The sequence below is a fragment of the Varanus komodoensis genome, unplaced genomic scaffold (genome assembly GCF_004798865.1).
Source record: "Varanus komodoensis strain SLA01 unplaced genomic scaffold, ASM479886v1 scaffold8, whole genome shotgun sequence".
Classification (NCBI taxonomy): Eukaryota; Metazoa; Chordata; class Lepidosauria; order Squamata; family Varanidae; genus Varanus; species Varanus komodoensis.
This window is the reverse complement of record NW_025336481.1, coordinates 31,246,187-31,262,474: the sequence shown is the minus strand read 5'-3', so window position 1 is coordinate 31,262,474 and position 16,288 is coordinate 31,246,187. Positions and strand designations below refer to the sequence as shown.

The window sequence follows — 16,288 nt, the reverse complement described above, 5'->3', positions numbered from 1 at the left end:
ATCCTTAAGCAGAAAGTACAGTAAAAATATAGAAAATATTCATACATGTTCATTCAAAGTTTTCTGCACCAGGGGCCAGCATTCTTTCAAGTAAGCTTCTCTGTACTTGGGGAAAAGAGTGGCAAAGCTGCTTTCTTCCAGAAGCCCTCTAGGGTTATCTTCTTTTGTAAAGGATGGTTCCTTCCATCCATCAGGGACAGTGAGAAGTTCAGATTCCTCTACTGTTAACAAATAATCACACATATTTTTATTAGAATAGCTGTTCTTACATAAAAAGGGGGTAAATACCACAACTGCTCTGAACGTTGTTGTTCCATGTAGGTAAACTGCAGAAGTTCAAGAATTGCACAGCTCACTAAGAGTCAGAGAGACAAATTAGTGCAAGATATCAAGCTGAAACCTTAAGAGAACAAATAACCTGGCTTCTCACTCTCACTAGCAATGCTCAGTCAGGAGAAAATGATACCCCTAGCTTTATACTACTCCACAGCATGCCTCTCTTCTCAATCTCTGCCACATTTCTTTGGGTCAGGAAGAGATCGTAGGCATGTGTATAGAAAGAGAAACAGTGTCCTTCCATGCTTTCCAACAGGGAGAATAAGGTAGCACACTAAGTTTATTGCTGTGATTTGGTATACTGTCTTGGTCTTCTTCCCCCTCCCTGAAAGAAAGAACAGCAGAGAAAGTGCATATGTAGCAGCCATACTCTGTCAGTACAGTTTCCCAGCTATTACAGACACCAGTGTTATGATGGTACCCATATTGGGATAGGAAAGGCACAAGTGGCCAGTCAAGCACATTTACCACAAAGTTTCTTGTCTAGAATAGACTGGTCTTCTTCCTAGGGAAACAAACAAGATGCTACATTGCAACTTTAGAACTATCAATGGGCTGTCAGGCATTATATAAAACATTGTAATACCCCAACAACTGCATTATTCCAAAGAAAATGATACCACTATGAATCATTTTGATCACATTTTGATATAAGCTTCTTCATAATTATTGTCATTATGCTGTTGGGGTAAAGGAAGGAATGAAAGCCAAATCAGGACCTTTCCATGCCAATAGAGGTGTACCATGAGAGACCATATATATGTTGTTTGCCTCTGCAAATGCCCCCAGGAATATTTAAAAGAGGCATGCTTTATTTTTCTTGTAAAATGCTGAACTGCTTTGACAGTTCAACTTGTACAGGTATCTCAACATGGACACCTATTTCCCCAAATTGTTACTTCCAAAATATACTGGGTTGCTAGTTTATGAGATCAGATCATGATAATTAGCACATGTGGATGTTGGCTGATTATGCCTCCAAACAGTCTCCTTTCAACAGAGAACTGTAGCCATTCGGGACCTATACTTACCTATTTAAAAATTATATTGCTACCCAGCACAAGATATCTAACAGCGACTTATCTCATGTTAGAAGAAATCAAATGAACCAGTACGGAAAATACAAAAGAGCTGTACATGTCATGTACCACGCTCTGTGGCTCCCATCCTCTGCACACCTACTTGCAGGGAGGCTCCCCGAAATCTTTCAAAGGCAAGATGCAGTGAGCTATGCCATACATTCAATGCAGTCTGTTCCGTTTTAAAACTTGACACTAGGCATCCCTGGTCTACCAATGCAAAGCTGGATGCTTCCCAAGGGTCCGATCGCTGAACTTCGTTGTGAAGCGGCGCGTGTTCCACGCGGCACGCGTGCGTGGAACACGAAGTGACCCCAAGGCGAACATCAACAGCACATAACACAATAGACGTCGCCCCCCCCCCCCCACGAAGAATCCCCGAAAGCCGCCTTGAGTAGGGAAAATGGCGTCACCTCTGCTCGACTGCTTGCGGGTGGCTGGGCGAGCCCGGCCCTCGGAGCTCCCCTTCGCGCCTCCAGGCTTCTCGGGGGCCGCCATGCCTCTTCACCCGGTGGTCGAGCCGCCACCAAGCCAGAACCCGGCAGTAGAAGCGCGAAACAAAGGAGCGCAATGCTCCCTGGGAGGAAGTGAGGGCCCCTTGGGTTCAAGTTTGCCGGACGTTGTGGCAGGCATGGTCGGATATAGTGATAGAAATAGTAGGATATAGAGATAGAAAAGAAACCTAAACTTGCGGAAAACAATTGAAATCCCCTATTGGTTCTTTGAACTGGCGGAATGACGTCGCGGTTTCCGTTGTTTTTGTAGAGGGAAGCGCGCATTGCTTTGTGTTAAAGTGAGTGGAATGCAATTTTAGGGTAGAGGTGCCAATATCGATTGAGGTGATGGGTGACTCTTCCCACTGCAACTCTATAGAATGATAGCGTTTCCATGCGTATGAGCCCGGGAGTGTTTGTGTGGCAGTGCATTGTGGGTTTTGTAGTGCAGGTGTGCCCCGCAGGACGTCAGTTTCTGAGCGCCGTGCACGTGGTATCCGTGCGTTGCTGCTAGCAACGCGACTCAGCCCGGATTCAGAGCTTGGCCGGCTGGGAGCGAAAACATCTCCGGTGGTTCGGAAGTGTTCCGGTCGAGATTTTTTGTAGCAGTTTAATGAGTTCCTGGCTGATGTCATTGGTCGAAGATGTACGGATGCTCCTGTCGCGTGCAATCGGCATCCATTAACCGTTCTTGTATGAATATAAAAAGAGTTTTATTTACGTTTCAGTTCAGTCTAATCTGGAGATCTGCCTAATTCAAAATTTTGCAATCTCGTTTTTACCAAGATAAATTGATCCAGCAAAAATTAAGATTTACTGTTAAAGATCACATTCTCTGGCACTAGCCAGCTAAGACCTTTATGCCAAATGCAGATTTAGTAAAATACGCACCTTGCAAGTGTCCAGACGCATCTGTGCAGAAGAAATTCACATTGAGATTACAGCTGGGAAATATTGGCCACGTCAGACTAAATCCCCTTGAACTCAATGACACTGATTTCCGAATAGATATGTAGAGAAGGTATTCGTTCCTGTTGGAACAAAATAATTGCTCTTTCCAGCAGCAAATAGGAAGCATCTATTTTTGCATGTGTGTTTTTATTGTTTATCATTCTAACTGGAAACTGCAAAGCACAGGCACCACACATTAGGCAGAAAAAGAAACGTGCTGTTGCATCCACTGAAAACACTTGCCAGGTTTATCCTCTGCATTTCACATTCAGGATTAGCCCCACCACTAGGCAGGCTGAGGCAGGAGACTCAGGCAGGAGACTCAATTGGCAGATGGTTGAGGATAGCTCCAGTAACTCGATGTTTCTGCTGATGCCCCTGGACATTTGCTCTTTTGAGAGGCCCAAGTTGTGTATGCTATAAAACCAGTTCTGATGCATTAATCTGACTTGCTGCTCTCAGGCATGGTGGAGGATGCTATGAAGTAAAATTCAACCAGCAGTGCAGCCTTTGTATGTAAAATGGAAGAGGGTGTTTTGCCTCAGGTAGCAAAAGTTCTTGGGGCAACCTTGTTCATACTGGTGTTGCATGGTGCTTTTTCTACTGCCGTTAGCATGTACAGCAGGACCTCATATCCATGGGGATAGGTTCCAAGGCCCCAGCAGATGCCTGAGACTGTAGATGATAGCAAACTCTTTATGCATATACAAGTGTGTGTGTGTGTGTGTGTGTGTGTGTGTGTGTAGGCAATTTCATGGATAGATTTTGTTCTTACCAAACATTCTAGTAGCCTTAGCATGCAATTTTTACAACTTCTCTTTGGGACTGAGGTCAACCACAATTAAGTGAAAACACAGTAAATGAACCAGTGGATTCAGGGGTCCTGACGTATGCAGCTTTTTAAAGCTTTATATTAGCCAATATATGTGCCAGGGATTTTTTTTTAATGTATTGATCTCTTTCCACACTTGAGAGAGCAAACTCACTGTTAATTAACCTACCAATATCAGGATGGTTTGTGTTATAATCATTAATTCTTTGTAAAAGGTCACTTTAAAGATTTTATGCATTTAAGCTGTGACATTAATTGCTACAGTCTGCACTTTTTGGATTTGATTTTGTTCAAACCTTACTCCATACAACCTCAGCCCCCCAGGACACAATCATGGGTAGATACCAGACAACCTTAGATAAAACTTCATGCATTGGATGAAATGGCCTCTAGGTGCCACAAGACACTTAGTTGTTTTCACCTGGCATCAATTTGGGGGGTTGCTTTAGGCCACTTTACAGATACGAATAAGAAAAAGTTCTTATTCTCAGACAATCGACAGGGTAACTTTTTATCAAGCAAAAACAATACCAAAACATTCTATTTAGTCATGGTACACATCTAGTCTTTAGTTCATTTAACTCCCTATTTTGTATATCTCTGTGTAGCACTTCACAGAAGGTACTCCATTTTGCCCAGCTATATGGTTATCCAAATGTTTTGGAGAAATAAATAATTATTATCTACTGTGTGTGTGTGCACGTGTGCAGAGGTGGGGTCATGCTGTATGATTATTATGGCTACAGTACACTGTTTTGGGATTTCTGCATGCCCTTTTCACACATAAGTCTTTCCTCCTGTACAGAACTTGCAGCTTATACTTGACTTGAGTCTGAAAACTTTTACGGCACTGTATTTAACAAAGAAACTGGTAGTGCAAGGCAACCAGGAACACCATGCGGGTGACTAAGAGGGTTGATGCAGGATGAACAGATTGAGGCATCAGTCCTTCAACAGCCCATTTGATTTCTGGGCTAGCCATAAAGGAAAACTACTTTCTCTATTGACTTGCATGAAAATACACAGGGCTGCAGAAGAAAGATGGGATGTCCTGTAAAAAGCCTTTCATTTTTAACATTCCATTGTCAGCCAAGAGATGAAAAAGCTGCATTTTTGTGCAAGTAATGGAAGATGGGGCTTTGCCTGTCCTGCAGGCTGCATGGCAAGAGACTCTTAGGCCCTGAGTAGGCTAATAAAATACTTTGCAGGTTTGTAGCCTTTGTTAGCTTATTCCCAAGATTATCTTACGGGTTTTCTAAGAGAACCGGTTGAAATTTGCTGTTATTTATTATTAACTGTATTCTTCCTGCTTTGGTGGTACAAATCAAGCTATCCCTTTATTAGCCCCACAACAATCCTAAGGGTATGAACGTCTGAGAGACCACCCAATGATCCTTGGAATCACCTAATCATCCTTTGGTGTCTAAAGAGATATTTGAGCTCAGGTCTTCTCAGTCCTAGCACACTAGAATTATTATTTTTCCTGCAGTTCTCCAACTGAGAATAAAGATAGCTCTTTGGCTCTCCTACTTTTATCGTAAGCCATGACCACTTAAGATAGTAGTTTTGTAAACATAGTGACCCTAAGTGTGTTACATTTGAATAGGCCACTCATATATTTCTACTAAAAGATTTCTTGACCTTTTGTTTTCCAGAGAAGGCACACACTAATACAGCCTCCCAAAAGCAGTTCATCTAGTGCCTTCCTTAAAATCTTTTTGGCATCAGGTTAAAACAGTTTTATTTTCCAGACATTTTGATAATTGATTTTATCGTGGTATTTTTTAAAGGTGGTTTTAATCTATGTTGTTTTAAAGTATTATCCCTCAGCTGTACACGGTTCTTTCCTCGCGGATATTGCAATATTTTATTTCATTGTTTTTACTGATACATTGTGTTTCTAGTTTATTGTAATCTGCTTAGCAAGCCCTTAGCAAGCCCTTGGGCTAACACAGCAGAATATAATAAATATTATTATAAATAATAAACAACACTTATAATACCCTTTTATAGATGCATACAAAACACAAAATTGCACTCAAAGAGCATTTATTCCCCTCTATTCTCAGAAACCCATAGACAAAGGATAAAGGAATCGGACTAGCAAATAATACTGCATTGGAGTCTATGGTGAGCCTTTGGATGGCTGGGAGACCTTCTGGAAAGGTAGGAGTCAGTAGGCCAAATGCATGCATTGCACCTGCAGTTTGACCTTCCAGATTGGAGCTCATGGACACATTGCCCAGTACTGACCACTATAATCTTGGCTCACCTTGAAGCTCAGTAGCAAGAAGACAAATAGTTAGTGAACCTGTAATGAATGCAGCTTCTTCAGTTTCCCATTTGTGCAGTCCTTTGCAATACGGAATACTATATATCCCTGACAAATTTACTTTCCTTTCCTTGCTAGGAACATTATGATTATTTCACACATTGCCAGTTTCTTGGAAATGGGTTATTTAATGTACCGGGAGATCATATTGCTTTGTTGGCTATACCGTCCTGCAAAATTCAATTACTTGAAGCACCATGCGACAGATACCTTTGTCTAGTGCTATGCAGATGATATTCACCATTACAATTTCCTAGTGCCCAATGAATCATACAGAAGCTTTGTAATTGCGAAAAGGTTACAACTCGAGAATATGAGGCTCAACTCTAACCCTGGAGAGCTTTTAAAGAACACACATGAATATTCAATTTGATCCCTGAAGTCTAAAATATGCTGATCTCGCTGATCATTTGGTGGAGAGTACTTGCCTGAATACCAAACAGGTATCCCGGGCTCCTTTTATTTGCATGTCAAACAGGACAGATCCTTGAATTCTGTTGTAAAGCAAGTCAGAAACAGTATTTACATGGCTGAGCCCCTTGGCAACAAAACACATTTCAGACAAATGTTTGGCAATTAATTTGGGGGAACTAATTAATTAGTGCTTACACTTACAAGAGAGTAAAAACCTTTGCGTATCACTGAGATTTGCTCACAAGAAAATGGACACCAGACAGCACTGTGTTAGCAAACTTACACCAGATAGCACTCATAGAATTACAGAGCAAACCTACATGTATCTGCTCAAAGGAAGCTCTTTTAGATTCATAGGTTTCACTTCCGTATGATTATGTACAGGACTGTAGCCTCACTCAATTATTTATTTTAGTGGGACTAAGAGAAAGAAACCTGAAAAATACATTCTCTTTAATGTCGCAAAATCCAACTCTGTTGTAGGCAACAGAGAAACATGGATCAACTCACAGGATCAATTCTCTAGCAGTAAAGTAATGTTCAGATACTTCATGTGTTAAAATAGGACAATGTGGCACATCCTTTGCTGGTCCTAGGGACTCTGTCCCATCAGGATTTAGACCTAAAGACCAAGAAAAAGTGTGAATGCATGGAGAGTAAGTTGTGAGTGAACACATTTTGTGACATCGCACACATAATTTTTGATCATGGAGCACATCTATAAAGACATCATGTTTCTGAGTGGCTCCAGAAAGTCCCTGTAGGAATGGGACAGTAGGAAAACAGATGCAGGGAAATGAGTCTCCACAAGTATCGATAATCATGATCTATAATGATTTACTTTTTTTCCATATGGTAAATGGGATACAGCCTGGACTATCCCCTCCCCTGATCCATATGCCTCAGTAAAGTTTAACCTTTGGGGTCTGCAAAGCCCACTGCTAATGTTCAGTATGGAAGAAGCAAAAATGGAGAACACAACTGGTAAATAGAAAGTGCTTTTTCCCACCCTACCACTAGGTGGGAGTCATTGTTCAGTTCCTTACTATTAGTTGTTCTAATTATGTCTTCTGTATTTTTAGTATTTTTATGGTTTGAAGAAGAAATTTGTTAGCCTTGCAGGAGGGAAATCCCACTGCTGGATTAGCCTACTAATAATAAAAAATAGAATTATGTAAAACCTTCAGATTGCTATCCTGAAACCTTCCAACAAGTGCTAAACTGGAATATAATTCATTAATAATGTAATCATTTCACAGAAAATTTCAGCCTGCATCTCATGGATCACAATTACAAAATATCTTTTTTGTATGCATGAATATATATAAATATATCTCTCTAAAAAACTTATGGTCTGCTAAACATGTAGTAATGGAAGAGCTCTGGCTATTGATCAATATAAAAATTTAATGAATTAATTTCCCAATCACAGAAGAGTAATCTGTCTGTCTGTCAGTCTGTTTGACTTTCTGTCTATCTATTGTTCTTAAAAATGTAATCAACATCAAGGCCTTTACATATCTGATGTCTGAGGAATGTTATTTTTAAAAGCACCATCGGAAACAGCAATAAACCCCCAATATATGTATCATTTCCTCTCCCAAGCCAGATATGAGTTCTTGCTTCTCAAGTATCTTCTTTTGAAGATCTGAGTCATTTGACCCGTGGGTGTCACTTCTTATTTTGCTGCAGACAAGATGCCAGAGGAGCAGAGGACCTAGAGTTGCCTTGATAGGATGCCTCTGCCTTTAAAGTGAGCATGCAGCTGCTGCATTTTTTTGTCTCCTTCCTTCACCAGCCCTCCCCCTGCCAACTGTAGGGGTTAATGGAGAGTCCTGCTGGCCAAAACAAACAGAGGAGTTGAATGAGCGGCTGAGAGAGAGGGATCCCTGGAGCAGCAGGGTGGAGGATACAGTGCCTGCAGCCTCTCTTGGTGTCATTGTGCTGTCTGTGAGGACCTGGAAAACCTTAAGCACTTCAGTTATTCTTCCCAATAAATAGGGGCATGCAAGGAAACTGCTCGCTTTCTAACTCGCAGATTAAGCCTATGCTTTTTTGTTTCCTCAGGAGTAGATCCCACTAAGTCCAATAGGAATAACTCCTAAGTAAATATGCATTAGAGTGCCACTTAAGCCCTTTATCAGGCAGGCTCAGGACCACTTCCACTAGCTTATAAAAGGACTATCAGTTTGACAGCATATCAATCTTGAGAGATTATTGTTCTGTTGACAAATCTGCAGCTTCGTCTTTTAGTTTTGAAGAACTAGCTCAAGGCTATAAGTTCTTTCATGTCTTCAGGGCAATGCAGTTTTGTACTTTGAAAAAAAGCACATTTATTTGCACTTATTTATACATTCATGGCATGCCTTTCATAGCTAGGACCCCCAAGAAAAATTACAATTAAAACTTTAAAACAATTTAAGAACTTTATAAAATTGCAACAGCAGAATTGTTACTCTAGTCAAATTTAGCTGTACCTTTTATTTGGATTTCCAATCAAGACACTCTAGTAGTTGGGATTTTTTGTTGCTCTTATGTGAAGCCAAATGAATGGCAAAGCAAGCAGCGATTGCTCATTCCAATAATGTCATCATGATGAAATATACTTCATAGTTCTCTAGCAGGGATGTAGAAACTCTTTTAGTCCAATGATTACATTCAATTTCAGAGAAATTTTCAGGGACCATGTTGCAGTTCTGGGCAGGGCTGAAGCCAAAAAGGGCAGTGCCAAACACAAGAAGTTTCCTATACACGGTGTTTATTATATACTTGAGATTCCATACTCACAGTTCTTCATGGGTTCTTCAAATGACATTGTGATCCTCCAGTTCCACTCATGTTTTATAAAGCCCAATCGTGGGGGTTTTTTTAAGAGCAGAAAAAAAGGGATATTACTTCTGAAAGGGAAAAATCTGCTTGTGTATTTGAGCTATAACACAGTGGGGCCTATTTGTTATGTAGCAGGGAAAAAGCAGAAAGAAAAACGTTTTTGTGTAAAACTCAGATCTCAGTTCTGAGACAAAAGAGAAAGTAGCTAAGCAATTAGCACACTCTTGTAGAAAAACTGAAAGAAAAAGTAGTAGTTTTAGCCTAATGTGGTATTCCTATGCACGTTTAGACAGATAAAAGGCCAGTAATTCCCAGAATTCAAAGTGCTATGACCTATAAGCCTTCATTGTATGACTTGGGACCTGTACACCCTGCAGCTTCATATCAGCTAATGTCACCTCAAGCTCACATGCTTTCCCATGGAGGGAGTCCATGCTAAGCACACATATCAGTAGCAGTTCGGTTTAATATTCTTATCAACAATTAAACATTTTGCAAATCCTTATATAAACACAGTGACCCTGAAATGACCAAATATTAACATCTAAATGAGTAAAGAAAAAAATGACAGTAAGTTCAGTAAAATATCCAGTATGAATACTAAATTGTTGGCTGTGCCACTCCTCTTCACCTAACAATAGCACCATTTCTAACACCATTTCTGCGTTAGTCAGATTCGTGCTGGAGTGTGAAGGCCATTGTTTCTTCAAAGGCCCTCGGGTTGCTGCCCTCTTTACCCTAGCCATTCAACTAGGAAGGACAATTTTGAAAGACAAATCTTGTCCTTTGGACCTTGCCAACAATGAAGGGCATCATCCAATACTCAACCCTGGAAATGAGCAGAAATGTTTGTTTCTGGAATGGGACTGTGGTTATTCTGACAGCCATGTTTTCCTACCCAAAGTTTCCCTTGGCATAATACTATGTGATGATGCAGCACAGTCAAGCAGACATTTTGGGAATGGTGGAAGCAACCTGGAGACTACTGGGCAACCTGCTGCTTCCATACAGGAAAAGCAACAACCAACCACATGTGGGAGATTTTTAAAAATTAAGCCATGACAGACTGAAGCAGAAGGCAAACAAATCCAATCCCCTGGCTTTAAAACACAAACCAGCAAACAGAAGCCAAATCCTAAAATCCAACTTTGAAGGAAAGCAACATTCTGGATTAGACTGGCTCCTGCTCCAAATTGGATTACTCTGGAGGAGGAAGAGACTAAGTTCTGATTGAGATGCAAGCACAAAGCAAAGAATTGTATGCATTCTTCACCACATGCACACTTTTTCTTTTCTTAAAAAGTGGACGAAGATTTACAGAGGCTCGGTGGTTCACTGCCCTCGCTGCTTTTGTCCCCCACTGTCCATACCAGGAAGAACAATTTGATTATGGCTATCCTCATGGTTGCTCATATTAAACATGCAAAAAATAGGTGCCTCTCAATTGGTGGAGGAACCTAATATGTCCACCCAGATACTCTGCCTGAATTCATGCCCCTGAAGGAATATCTCTGGGGGTGTGCAACACATGTGCACGCACATTTAGCCCAGCCTGCCAACTGGCACAGAGCTGGCTACTGCGGGGAAGAGAGAATGACACATAAGGAGAAGCGTACCTCAGCCCTGGACTCAACGAGAGTTTAAAAAAAAACATGGGAGTAATGCTAGACAGATCTTTGAGCTGTTCCTGTTAAAGCACCATCCTCTGTAATTGTGATCTAAATGTCTACCTTCCCAACCTGGTATTGGAGAGTCTTTACTTCCTTACACTTTACAGCACTCAGTGGTTTCAGTGGAAGAGAGAATATTCTTAGATGTTGCTTTAGGACTTGCCTTTGATCCTAAGGAAGACAGAGATACTTTGAAGGGCAATTAATCATTCAGCAGTTACTGTATATGTGAGCAGCTACCGTATACGTGAAAGCAGCACCATAGACTACTAAGTCCAATGAATGGGAACTACATGGGGCAAGGGAAAAAAGTGGGATTTGATTCCTGAACTCATATCTGTAATCCATTATTCTTCCCATTTATGTCAGTTTAATCATCATGCAATGTAATATGAAAATATGAGAGGACACAACTAAGTCAACCTGCATTTCTTCCTATTTGCAAAAGCACACACCCTCCCAGCTTAATGCCTTCTATGGCATTAAGCCATAATGCCTTCTATACCTTCTATGGCAGTCACCTCAGAGAAATACTCCTCGACCTTCCCTGTTTCACACATCTTTACCTTCATTCTGTTGCTGCTACAGCAACATTAAAGCCGTTTGATCACTGTGGCTGATGTCAGGCGTACAATCTTGAATGACAACCTTATTTTGTCATGAACTTCAGGAGAATCAAAATCCTTCGTTTGACTTCAGCTTTGACTGTAATTTGTTCTTATTTCAAATTGTTTTTCCCAGATAGTGTATGTGTGGATTTCTTATAGGTTTGTGTTTTAGATGCTCCTTGGGCACAGAAGCAAACTCTCCCATCAAGCTCACAAGTTACTATTGGCACATACAGCTGTCTCATTAAGTGCCAGATAAGTGCTCCATATCATTGAGGATCAAAAAACACAGGGATTCCAGAGCAAATACCATATTCCTGGTATGTGCAAGTGGTGGTAAAGAGAATTACAATCCAAATACTGTCTAAGCCCTCCCACTCTAGAGCACCAGCAAAAGATGCAATCCTAATATGAGGATTGCCTCCTACCTGCCAGGATTAAGTCAGCAAGTTAACAGTATTTCAGTCTGTTCCATCACTTCTACTCCCCATAGTTCCCCATAGTTCATAGACATCCCCCCAACACTCTGCTCCTATCTTCTTTGCCCCCTAAGCTGGGAGTGGGGCGTGGCAACCAATTTCCTCCTGTTACAAGGGAGACCTTCAAGACATCTCACCACACATCTGCCGTGGCCTCTCCCTTCACTTATACCCAGTAACCCCTACCCTCTGCATACCACTCCCCTCCCAATGTCCTTACAGATGGAAGTGGGGTGTTAGGACCACCTCCAATGACATGTCAAAACAAGGGCTGCAGGCTTCCCAAACTACCTCCGGTGTGAAAGACAAGATGTTGGGGGCCTACATCAGGAAAAGTGGGAGATGGACTAGCCGTAGATCATTCATTGTATCTGCAGGAATAGTGACCCCATCTTCCTCTTTTCCAAAATTCTCCAGTAGCTAGCCCACGGTGCCACAGAAAGGGGAAGGTAATTCTGTCTGCAGCTAGGTAAGTGTGGAGAAAGGTGATTCTTTACAGTCCCTGTTCCAAGATCAAAAGTTCCAAGCAGCACTTGCAATTGAGCCCAGAAATGGACCAGGGGCCAGCTCAGCTGACAAACACTGAGGTGGAATTGGAGTGCTCCATGCCAGTTGGCAATCTAGAAGCTCCATAGCTTCCTGCAGCTGCTGAACTATCTTCAAAGGCAATCCAATGTACACAGTTCTAATCACACATAAGATATATACACCAACAAAGTACACAGATGTTCTTTTCTTTGCATAGATCCTCTTCACATTAATGCATGCATGGGGAACCATTAACCCTCTGGTTGTTCTGGACTGTTGGACTCCAACTCCCATTAGCTATTGGTTGGGATCACGGGTGTTGTAATCAAACAACATCTGGGGGGCAAACAGTTTCCCCACCCACTAGTGAGAATTTTAAAATAAAGCTGAAAATATCCTTTTTAAAACATTTTAAAAGCATCCCTTTTCCCAACTGTAGTTTGTTCTAATGAAGATATGGTGGGTAGTTGGGAGAAAATAAATTAAGAGCTTTTCCATACAATGCTGTTAATACTTTTGAATCTATTGCAGAATTAAGATCGGAATATCATTTCCTTTGCTGATTTTCCACTACATAACCTTTAGGTGGCAGTGTGGTACAATAGATTAGTATAAAAACACATGAGGAAAATGCTGTTTCTTTTGCCTTCACAATTAAATGCTGCATTTTCTCTGCCATTAAAAATGCTGAAATTTCTAGTTACACACAAGTGCAAAAATGGAAAGTCATCATCTAAAGAACCTGTAGAAAACATGAGTAGGGAATGATGGATCCAAAACAAATGCCTTGTGCAGAAAAGCTCCAAGTGAAACACAAATCAACAGTTAATAACAGAGAAATCAGAAAAGAGATAACCACAGAAGTAGACATTAAAATAAGTGACCTTCTCAATAGTTACCAGACAAAGCATTTTCCAATTGCTGTGCAGAATGCAGCCCAGATACTTCTCAAGCTCATGAATAGGAGATTTGGTCCTGATAAAACAGAATAGTTGACAATGCAGCTGCTGTCAGTTGTAATCTGAGATTTCAGGGGATGGAGGATAATCAACAGGTGGCATTTACAGATTGTTTAGTAATCACTTAAACTACTCTTACTTGTCAGAGCAGTAAGATCCCACTGCAATCTCAACCCCAAGCCCTGCAAAGCATTTAAAGTCAATGTTTAAAGTAAGGTTAGTGTGTATTCCCTGTTAAGTCAAAGGAATAGCTCACATACTTAGTGAAAGAAGATAACTGTATTTAGAAAAGCTGGATGTCTCAATAACAGCACACATGCTATGCTTTCTGTGTACAGGATACAGGTCCTGCGGCATGTTCATATAAAGAAGTGTGGCTGCGGACTATAATGCACCCCAGAATTAAATAAACAATATGAGTCATTCATCATATCTCCATCAATGCATATTATGGGTTGGGTGGATGGAGGGTGTCCCATGTGAGGATGCATAGAAAATGAGAGGGGGAGAGAAAAGAGAAGGTGTTCCCTGAGATTGTACATGTCAGCTCTTCAAAATACACAGGGAAATCCTGCATTTCAGGAGGAGCTATACTGCAAAATTAGCGTAGTCAGGGAACCTACTGTAACTCTGTGCTGCCAGCAAATGTGAACTGCAGAAAGCAACATGTAGATTAAAGCTCTCTGTCCTGTCCAACTCAAAGTTCCTAGGATAGTCAATCTAAAGCAGTTCCATGCAGTGGAAGGGAAAGGTAGTATCAGATCTGCCTATCGGGTGGTATAGCCCTCTGCTGGCTATGATTTACTAAGAAAGAACTCTTGTCTCAGCAACATGCAGGACTCACAGGATTAAACGTGCTGATAATCCTGTCCCCTCTGAGGAGCTGCCTATTTCTATGGCCCCTGTAGCAGGGACTTGGTGAGGACTGCGTCAGGAGAGTGGCCTCTGAATTCAAGGAGTCTGGTCAAGCTTCATCCTCCAGTCTAGGAGGCCTCAGAGTGCCAGATGATGGGTTTCACAATGAAGTCTTCCTCTGCCAGAGTTGGGGGAAAGAATCACAGCTCAAGAACATAACTCATTCAACTGGCTAAGGCTATGAGAGGCTGAAAAGGGAGCAAGGAACCTGCTACTGCCATGGCCCTCCCTGAGCTGAGAGGCTGATCAGGCAGGGAGAAACTGGCTTCAGAAGGTGCTCATTCCCCACTCCTGACATGCTCCCCTTTAGCCTGCCACAAAGCTCCGTGTTGGCTTAGGAGGCCAAGGAGAAGAGGAAGCACTTTTCCTTAGCTTAGTGCTATTGTACAAGCTTGCACCCAAGACGAGTCTTCACCATGGCTTCAAGCTATTGCAAAGACTGCACAGCCACCCTCGTAACCTCTCCAGGTGAGCCGGGAATGCTGTGTTGAAGCCTCCCTAGACTGAGCTCTGTGGAACTGGCTGTCTGGGGAATCTGTCTCTGCTTCTTCTCTGGAGCTGGACATTTCCTGGCTAGAGCTGAGAAACAGCAGTGCTGGCTGTTGACCTTTCCCGAATGAGCTACATGCTGCTGAGCCCAGGCATGCTTCCACAGAAATGGCTCCTGGCAGTACCAATCCAAAGACATTAGGAAGTGCTATTTTGTCTTTTGCTCTTTAATAATTGTTGGGGTGGGAAGCATGAGGATAGAAGAAGGAACAGGAAAGCACAGGAGGGCTGCAAATGGAAGATTACGTACTCCTGCACAATAAAACTGCATCTAGAGGCACCGTAGGGAGAGTTGACCGAACTTCTGTTGCAGTGGCTGCAAACATGAGTTCAGGTTCAGATTTTCCCCGTGAAAAATGGGGGCTGCAAGGGAGAAAGGGCCTCACTATTTAAAGGGCACTGGAACTGGCAAATGAGGATCCTTATCTGCTGAGGCCAAATGCCCTTCCCCAGCAAAACGTTGTCACGATACCCTCCCTGTTATATACTGTTAAGAGATCCTACAATGGCTGGAAGGGTAAGTAAGTATGAGGAACCTTGATCAATGAACAGAATTGTGTTTATTGTTCATTGAGGAGGAAGCAGTGCCCATCTTTAAAAAAAAAAAGCTGACACGGATGAAGAGAAAAACAAAATGTGTTTAAATGAAAATTTAACATAATCAGATGCAAATGAAGACAGGATTTCCATACTTTTAATGGCTGTGTGAAAGAGAGAGATGGAGCTGCTTCTGCAGAGGTACAAATAACTGCACCTGCCCAGATTTTCTCTTTATACAGTTGTTAAAGTACAGAATCACAGTCTTTCTTTGCATCTGGCAATACTGCAACATGATCAAGGGTAAAAGTTCATGCTTTGTGTAGAATGCATAGCAAGAATCCAAAGAGGAAGTGCCAGGGACATCTTCTGTCTGACAGGAAGCCGCTCACACATTCAGCTTGTTGTTGCATGAATGATAGATTTAAAACACAAAACAAAATATTTTGTTTTCAATGTCTCAAGCTGGCCTTAGTTCAAACTGCTTAACTCCTGCTCTTAAATGCATCTCAGCTTCAAAAAGCACAGTTCTTCAAATCTGTGTCTAGCAACCATGTCTTCTGTTCAATTTATTTTATTGTAGGCCTAATCCAGATTTCAATCCCACCCCCCATCCCACCTGACATCTGAGCCAGGGATCCTACATCTCTTCTAGAGTAAAGAGGACTGGGGAGACATCACTGTCTTGGCATGGGGTGTGGTGTATTTTCTGTGAAGAACTGTTTGGCAGCATAATTAATCCGACAGTATGAGAGAAGAACAATAACAACCCATTC

At 41.7% G+C, this 16,288-nt stretch overlaps 1 protein-coding gene across 7 annotated transcripts in view; it reads right to left on the bottom strand.

Annotated features, from left to right (window-relative positions):
• KRR1 (KRR1 small subunit processome component homolog) overlaps positions 1-13,532 on the bottom strand; it is a 21,832-nt gene extending 8,300 nt beyond the window's left edge. The window contains exons 1-5 of one of the 7 annotated variants that reach the window (XM_044455373.1): positions 13,452-13,532; positions 6,949-7,060; positions 6,453-6,518; positions 2,801-2,940; positions 46-221 (exon numbers count right to left, since the gene is read on the bottom strand). In XM_044455373.1, coding sequence (XP_044311308.1) covers positions 46-221; positions 2,801-2,940; positions 6,453-6,493 — 357 coding nt within the window. In that variant the 5' untranslated portion in view covers positions 6,494-6,518; positions 6,949-7,060; positions 13,452-13,532. Of the gene's footprint in view, positions 1-45; positions 222-1,828; positions 2,016-2,800; positions 2,941-6,452; positions 6,519-6,948; positions 13,405-13,436 lie in introns of those variants that run through there. The other 6 variants (XM_044455374.1, XM_044455372.1, XM_044455375.1 and 3 more) reach the window with 6 other exon arrangements.
• Between the last annotated feature and the right edge of the window lie 2,756 nt (positions 13,533-16,288).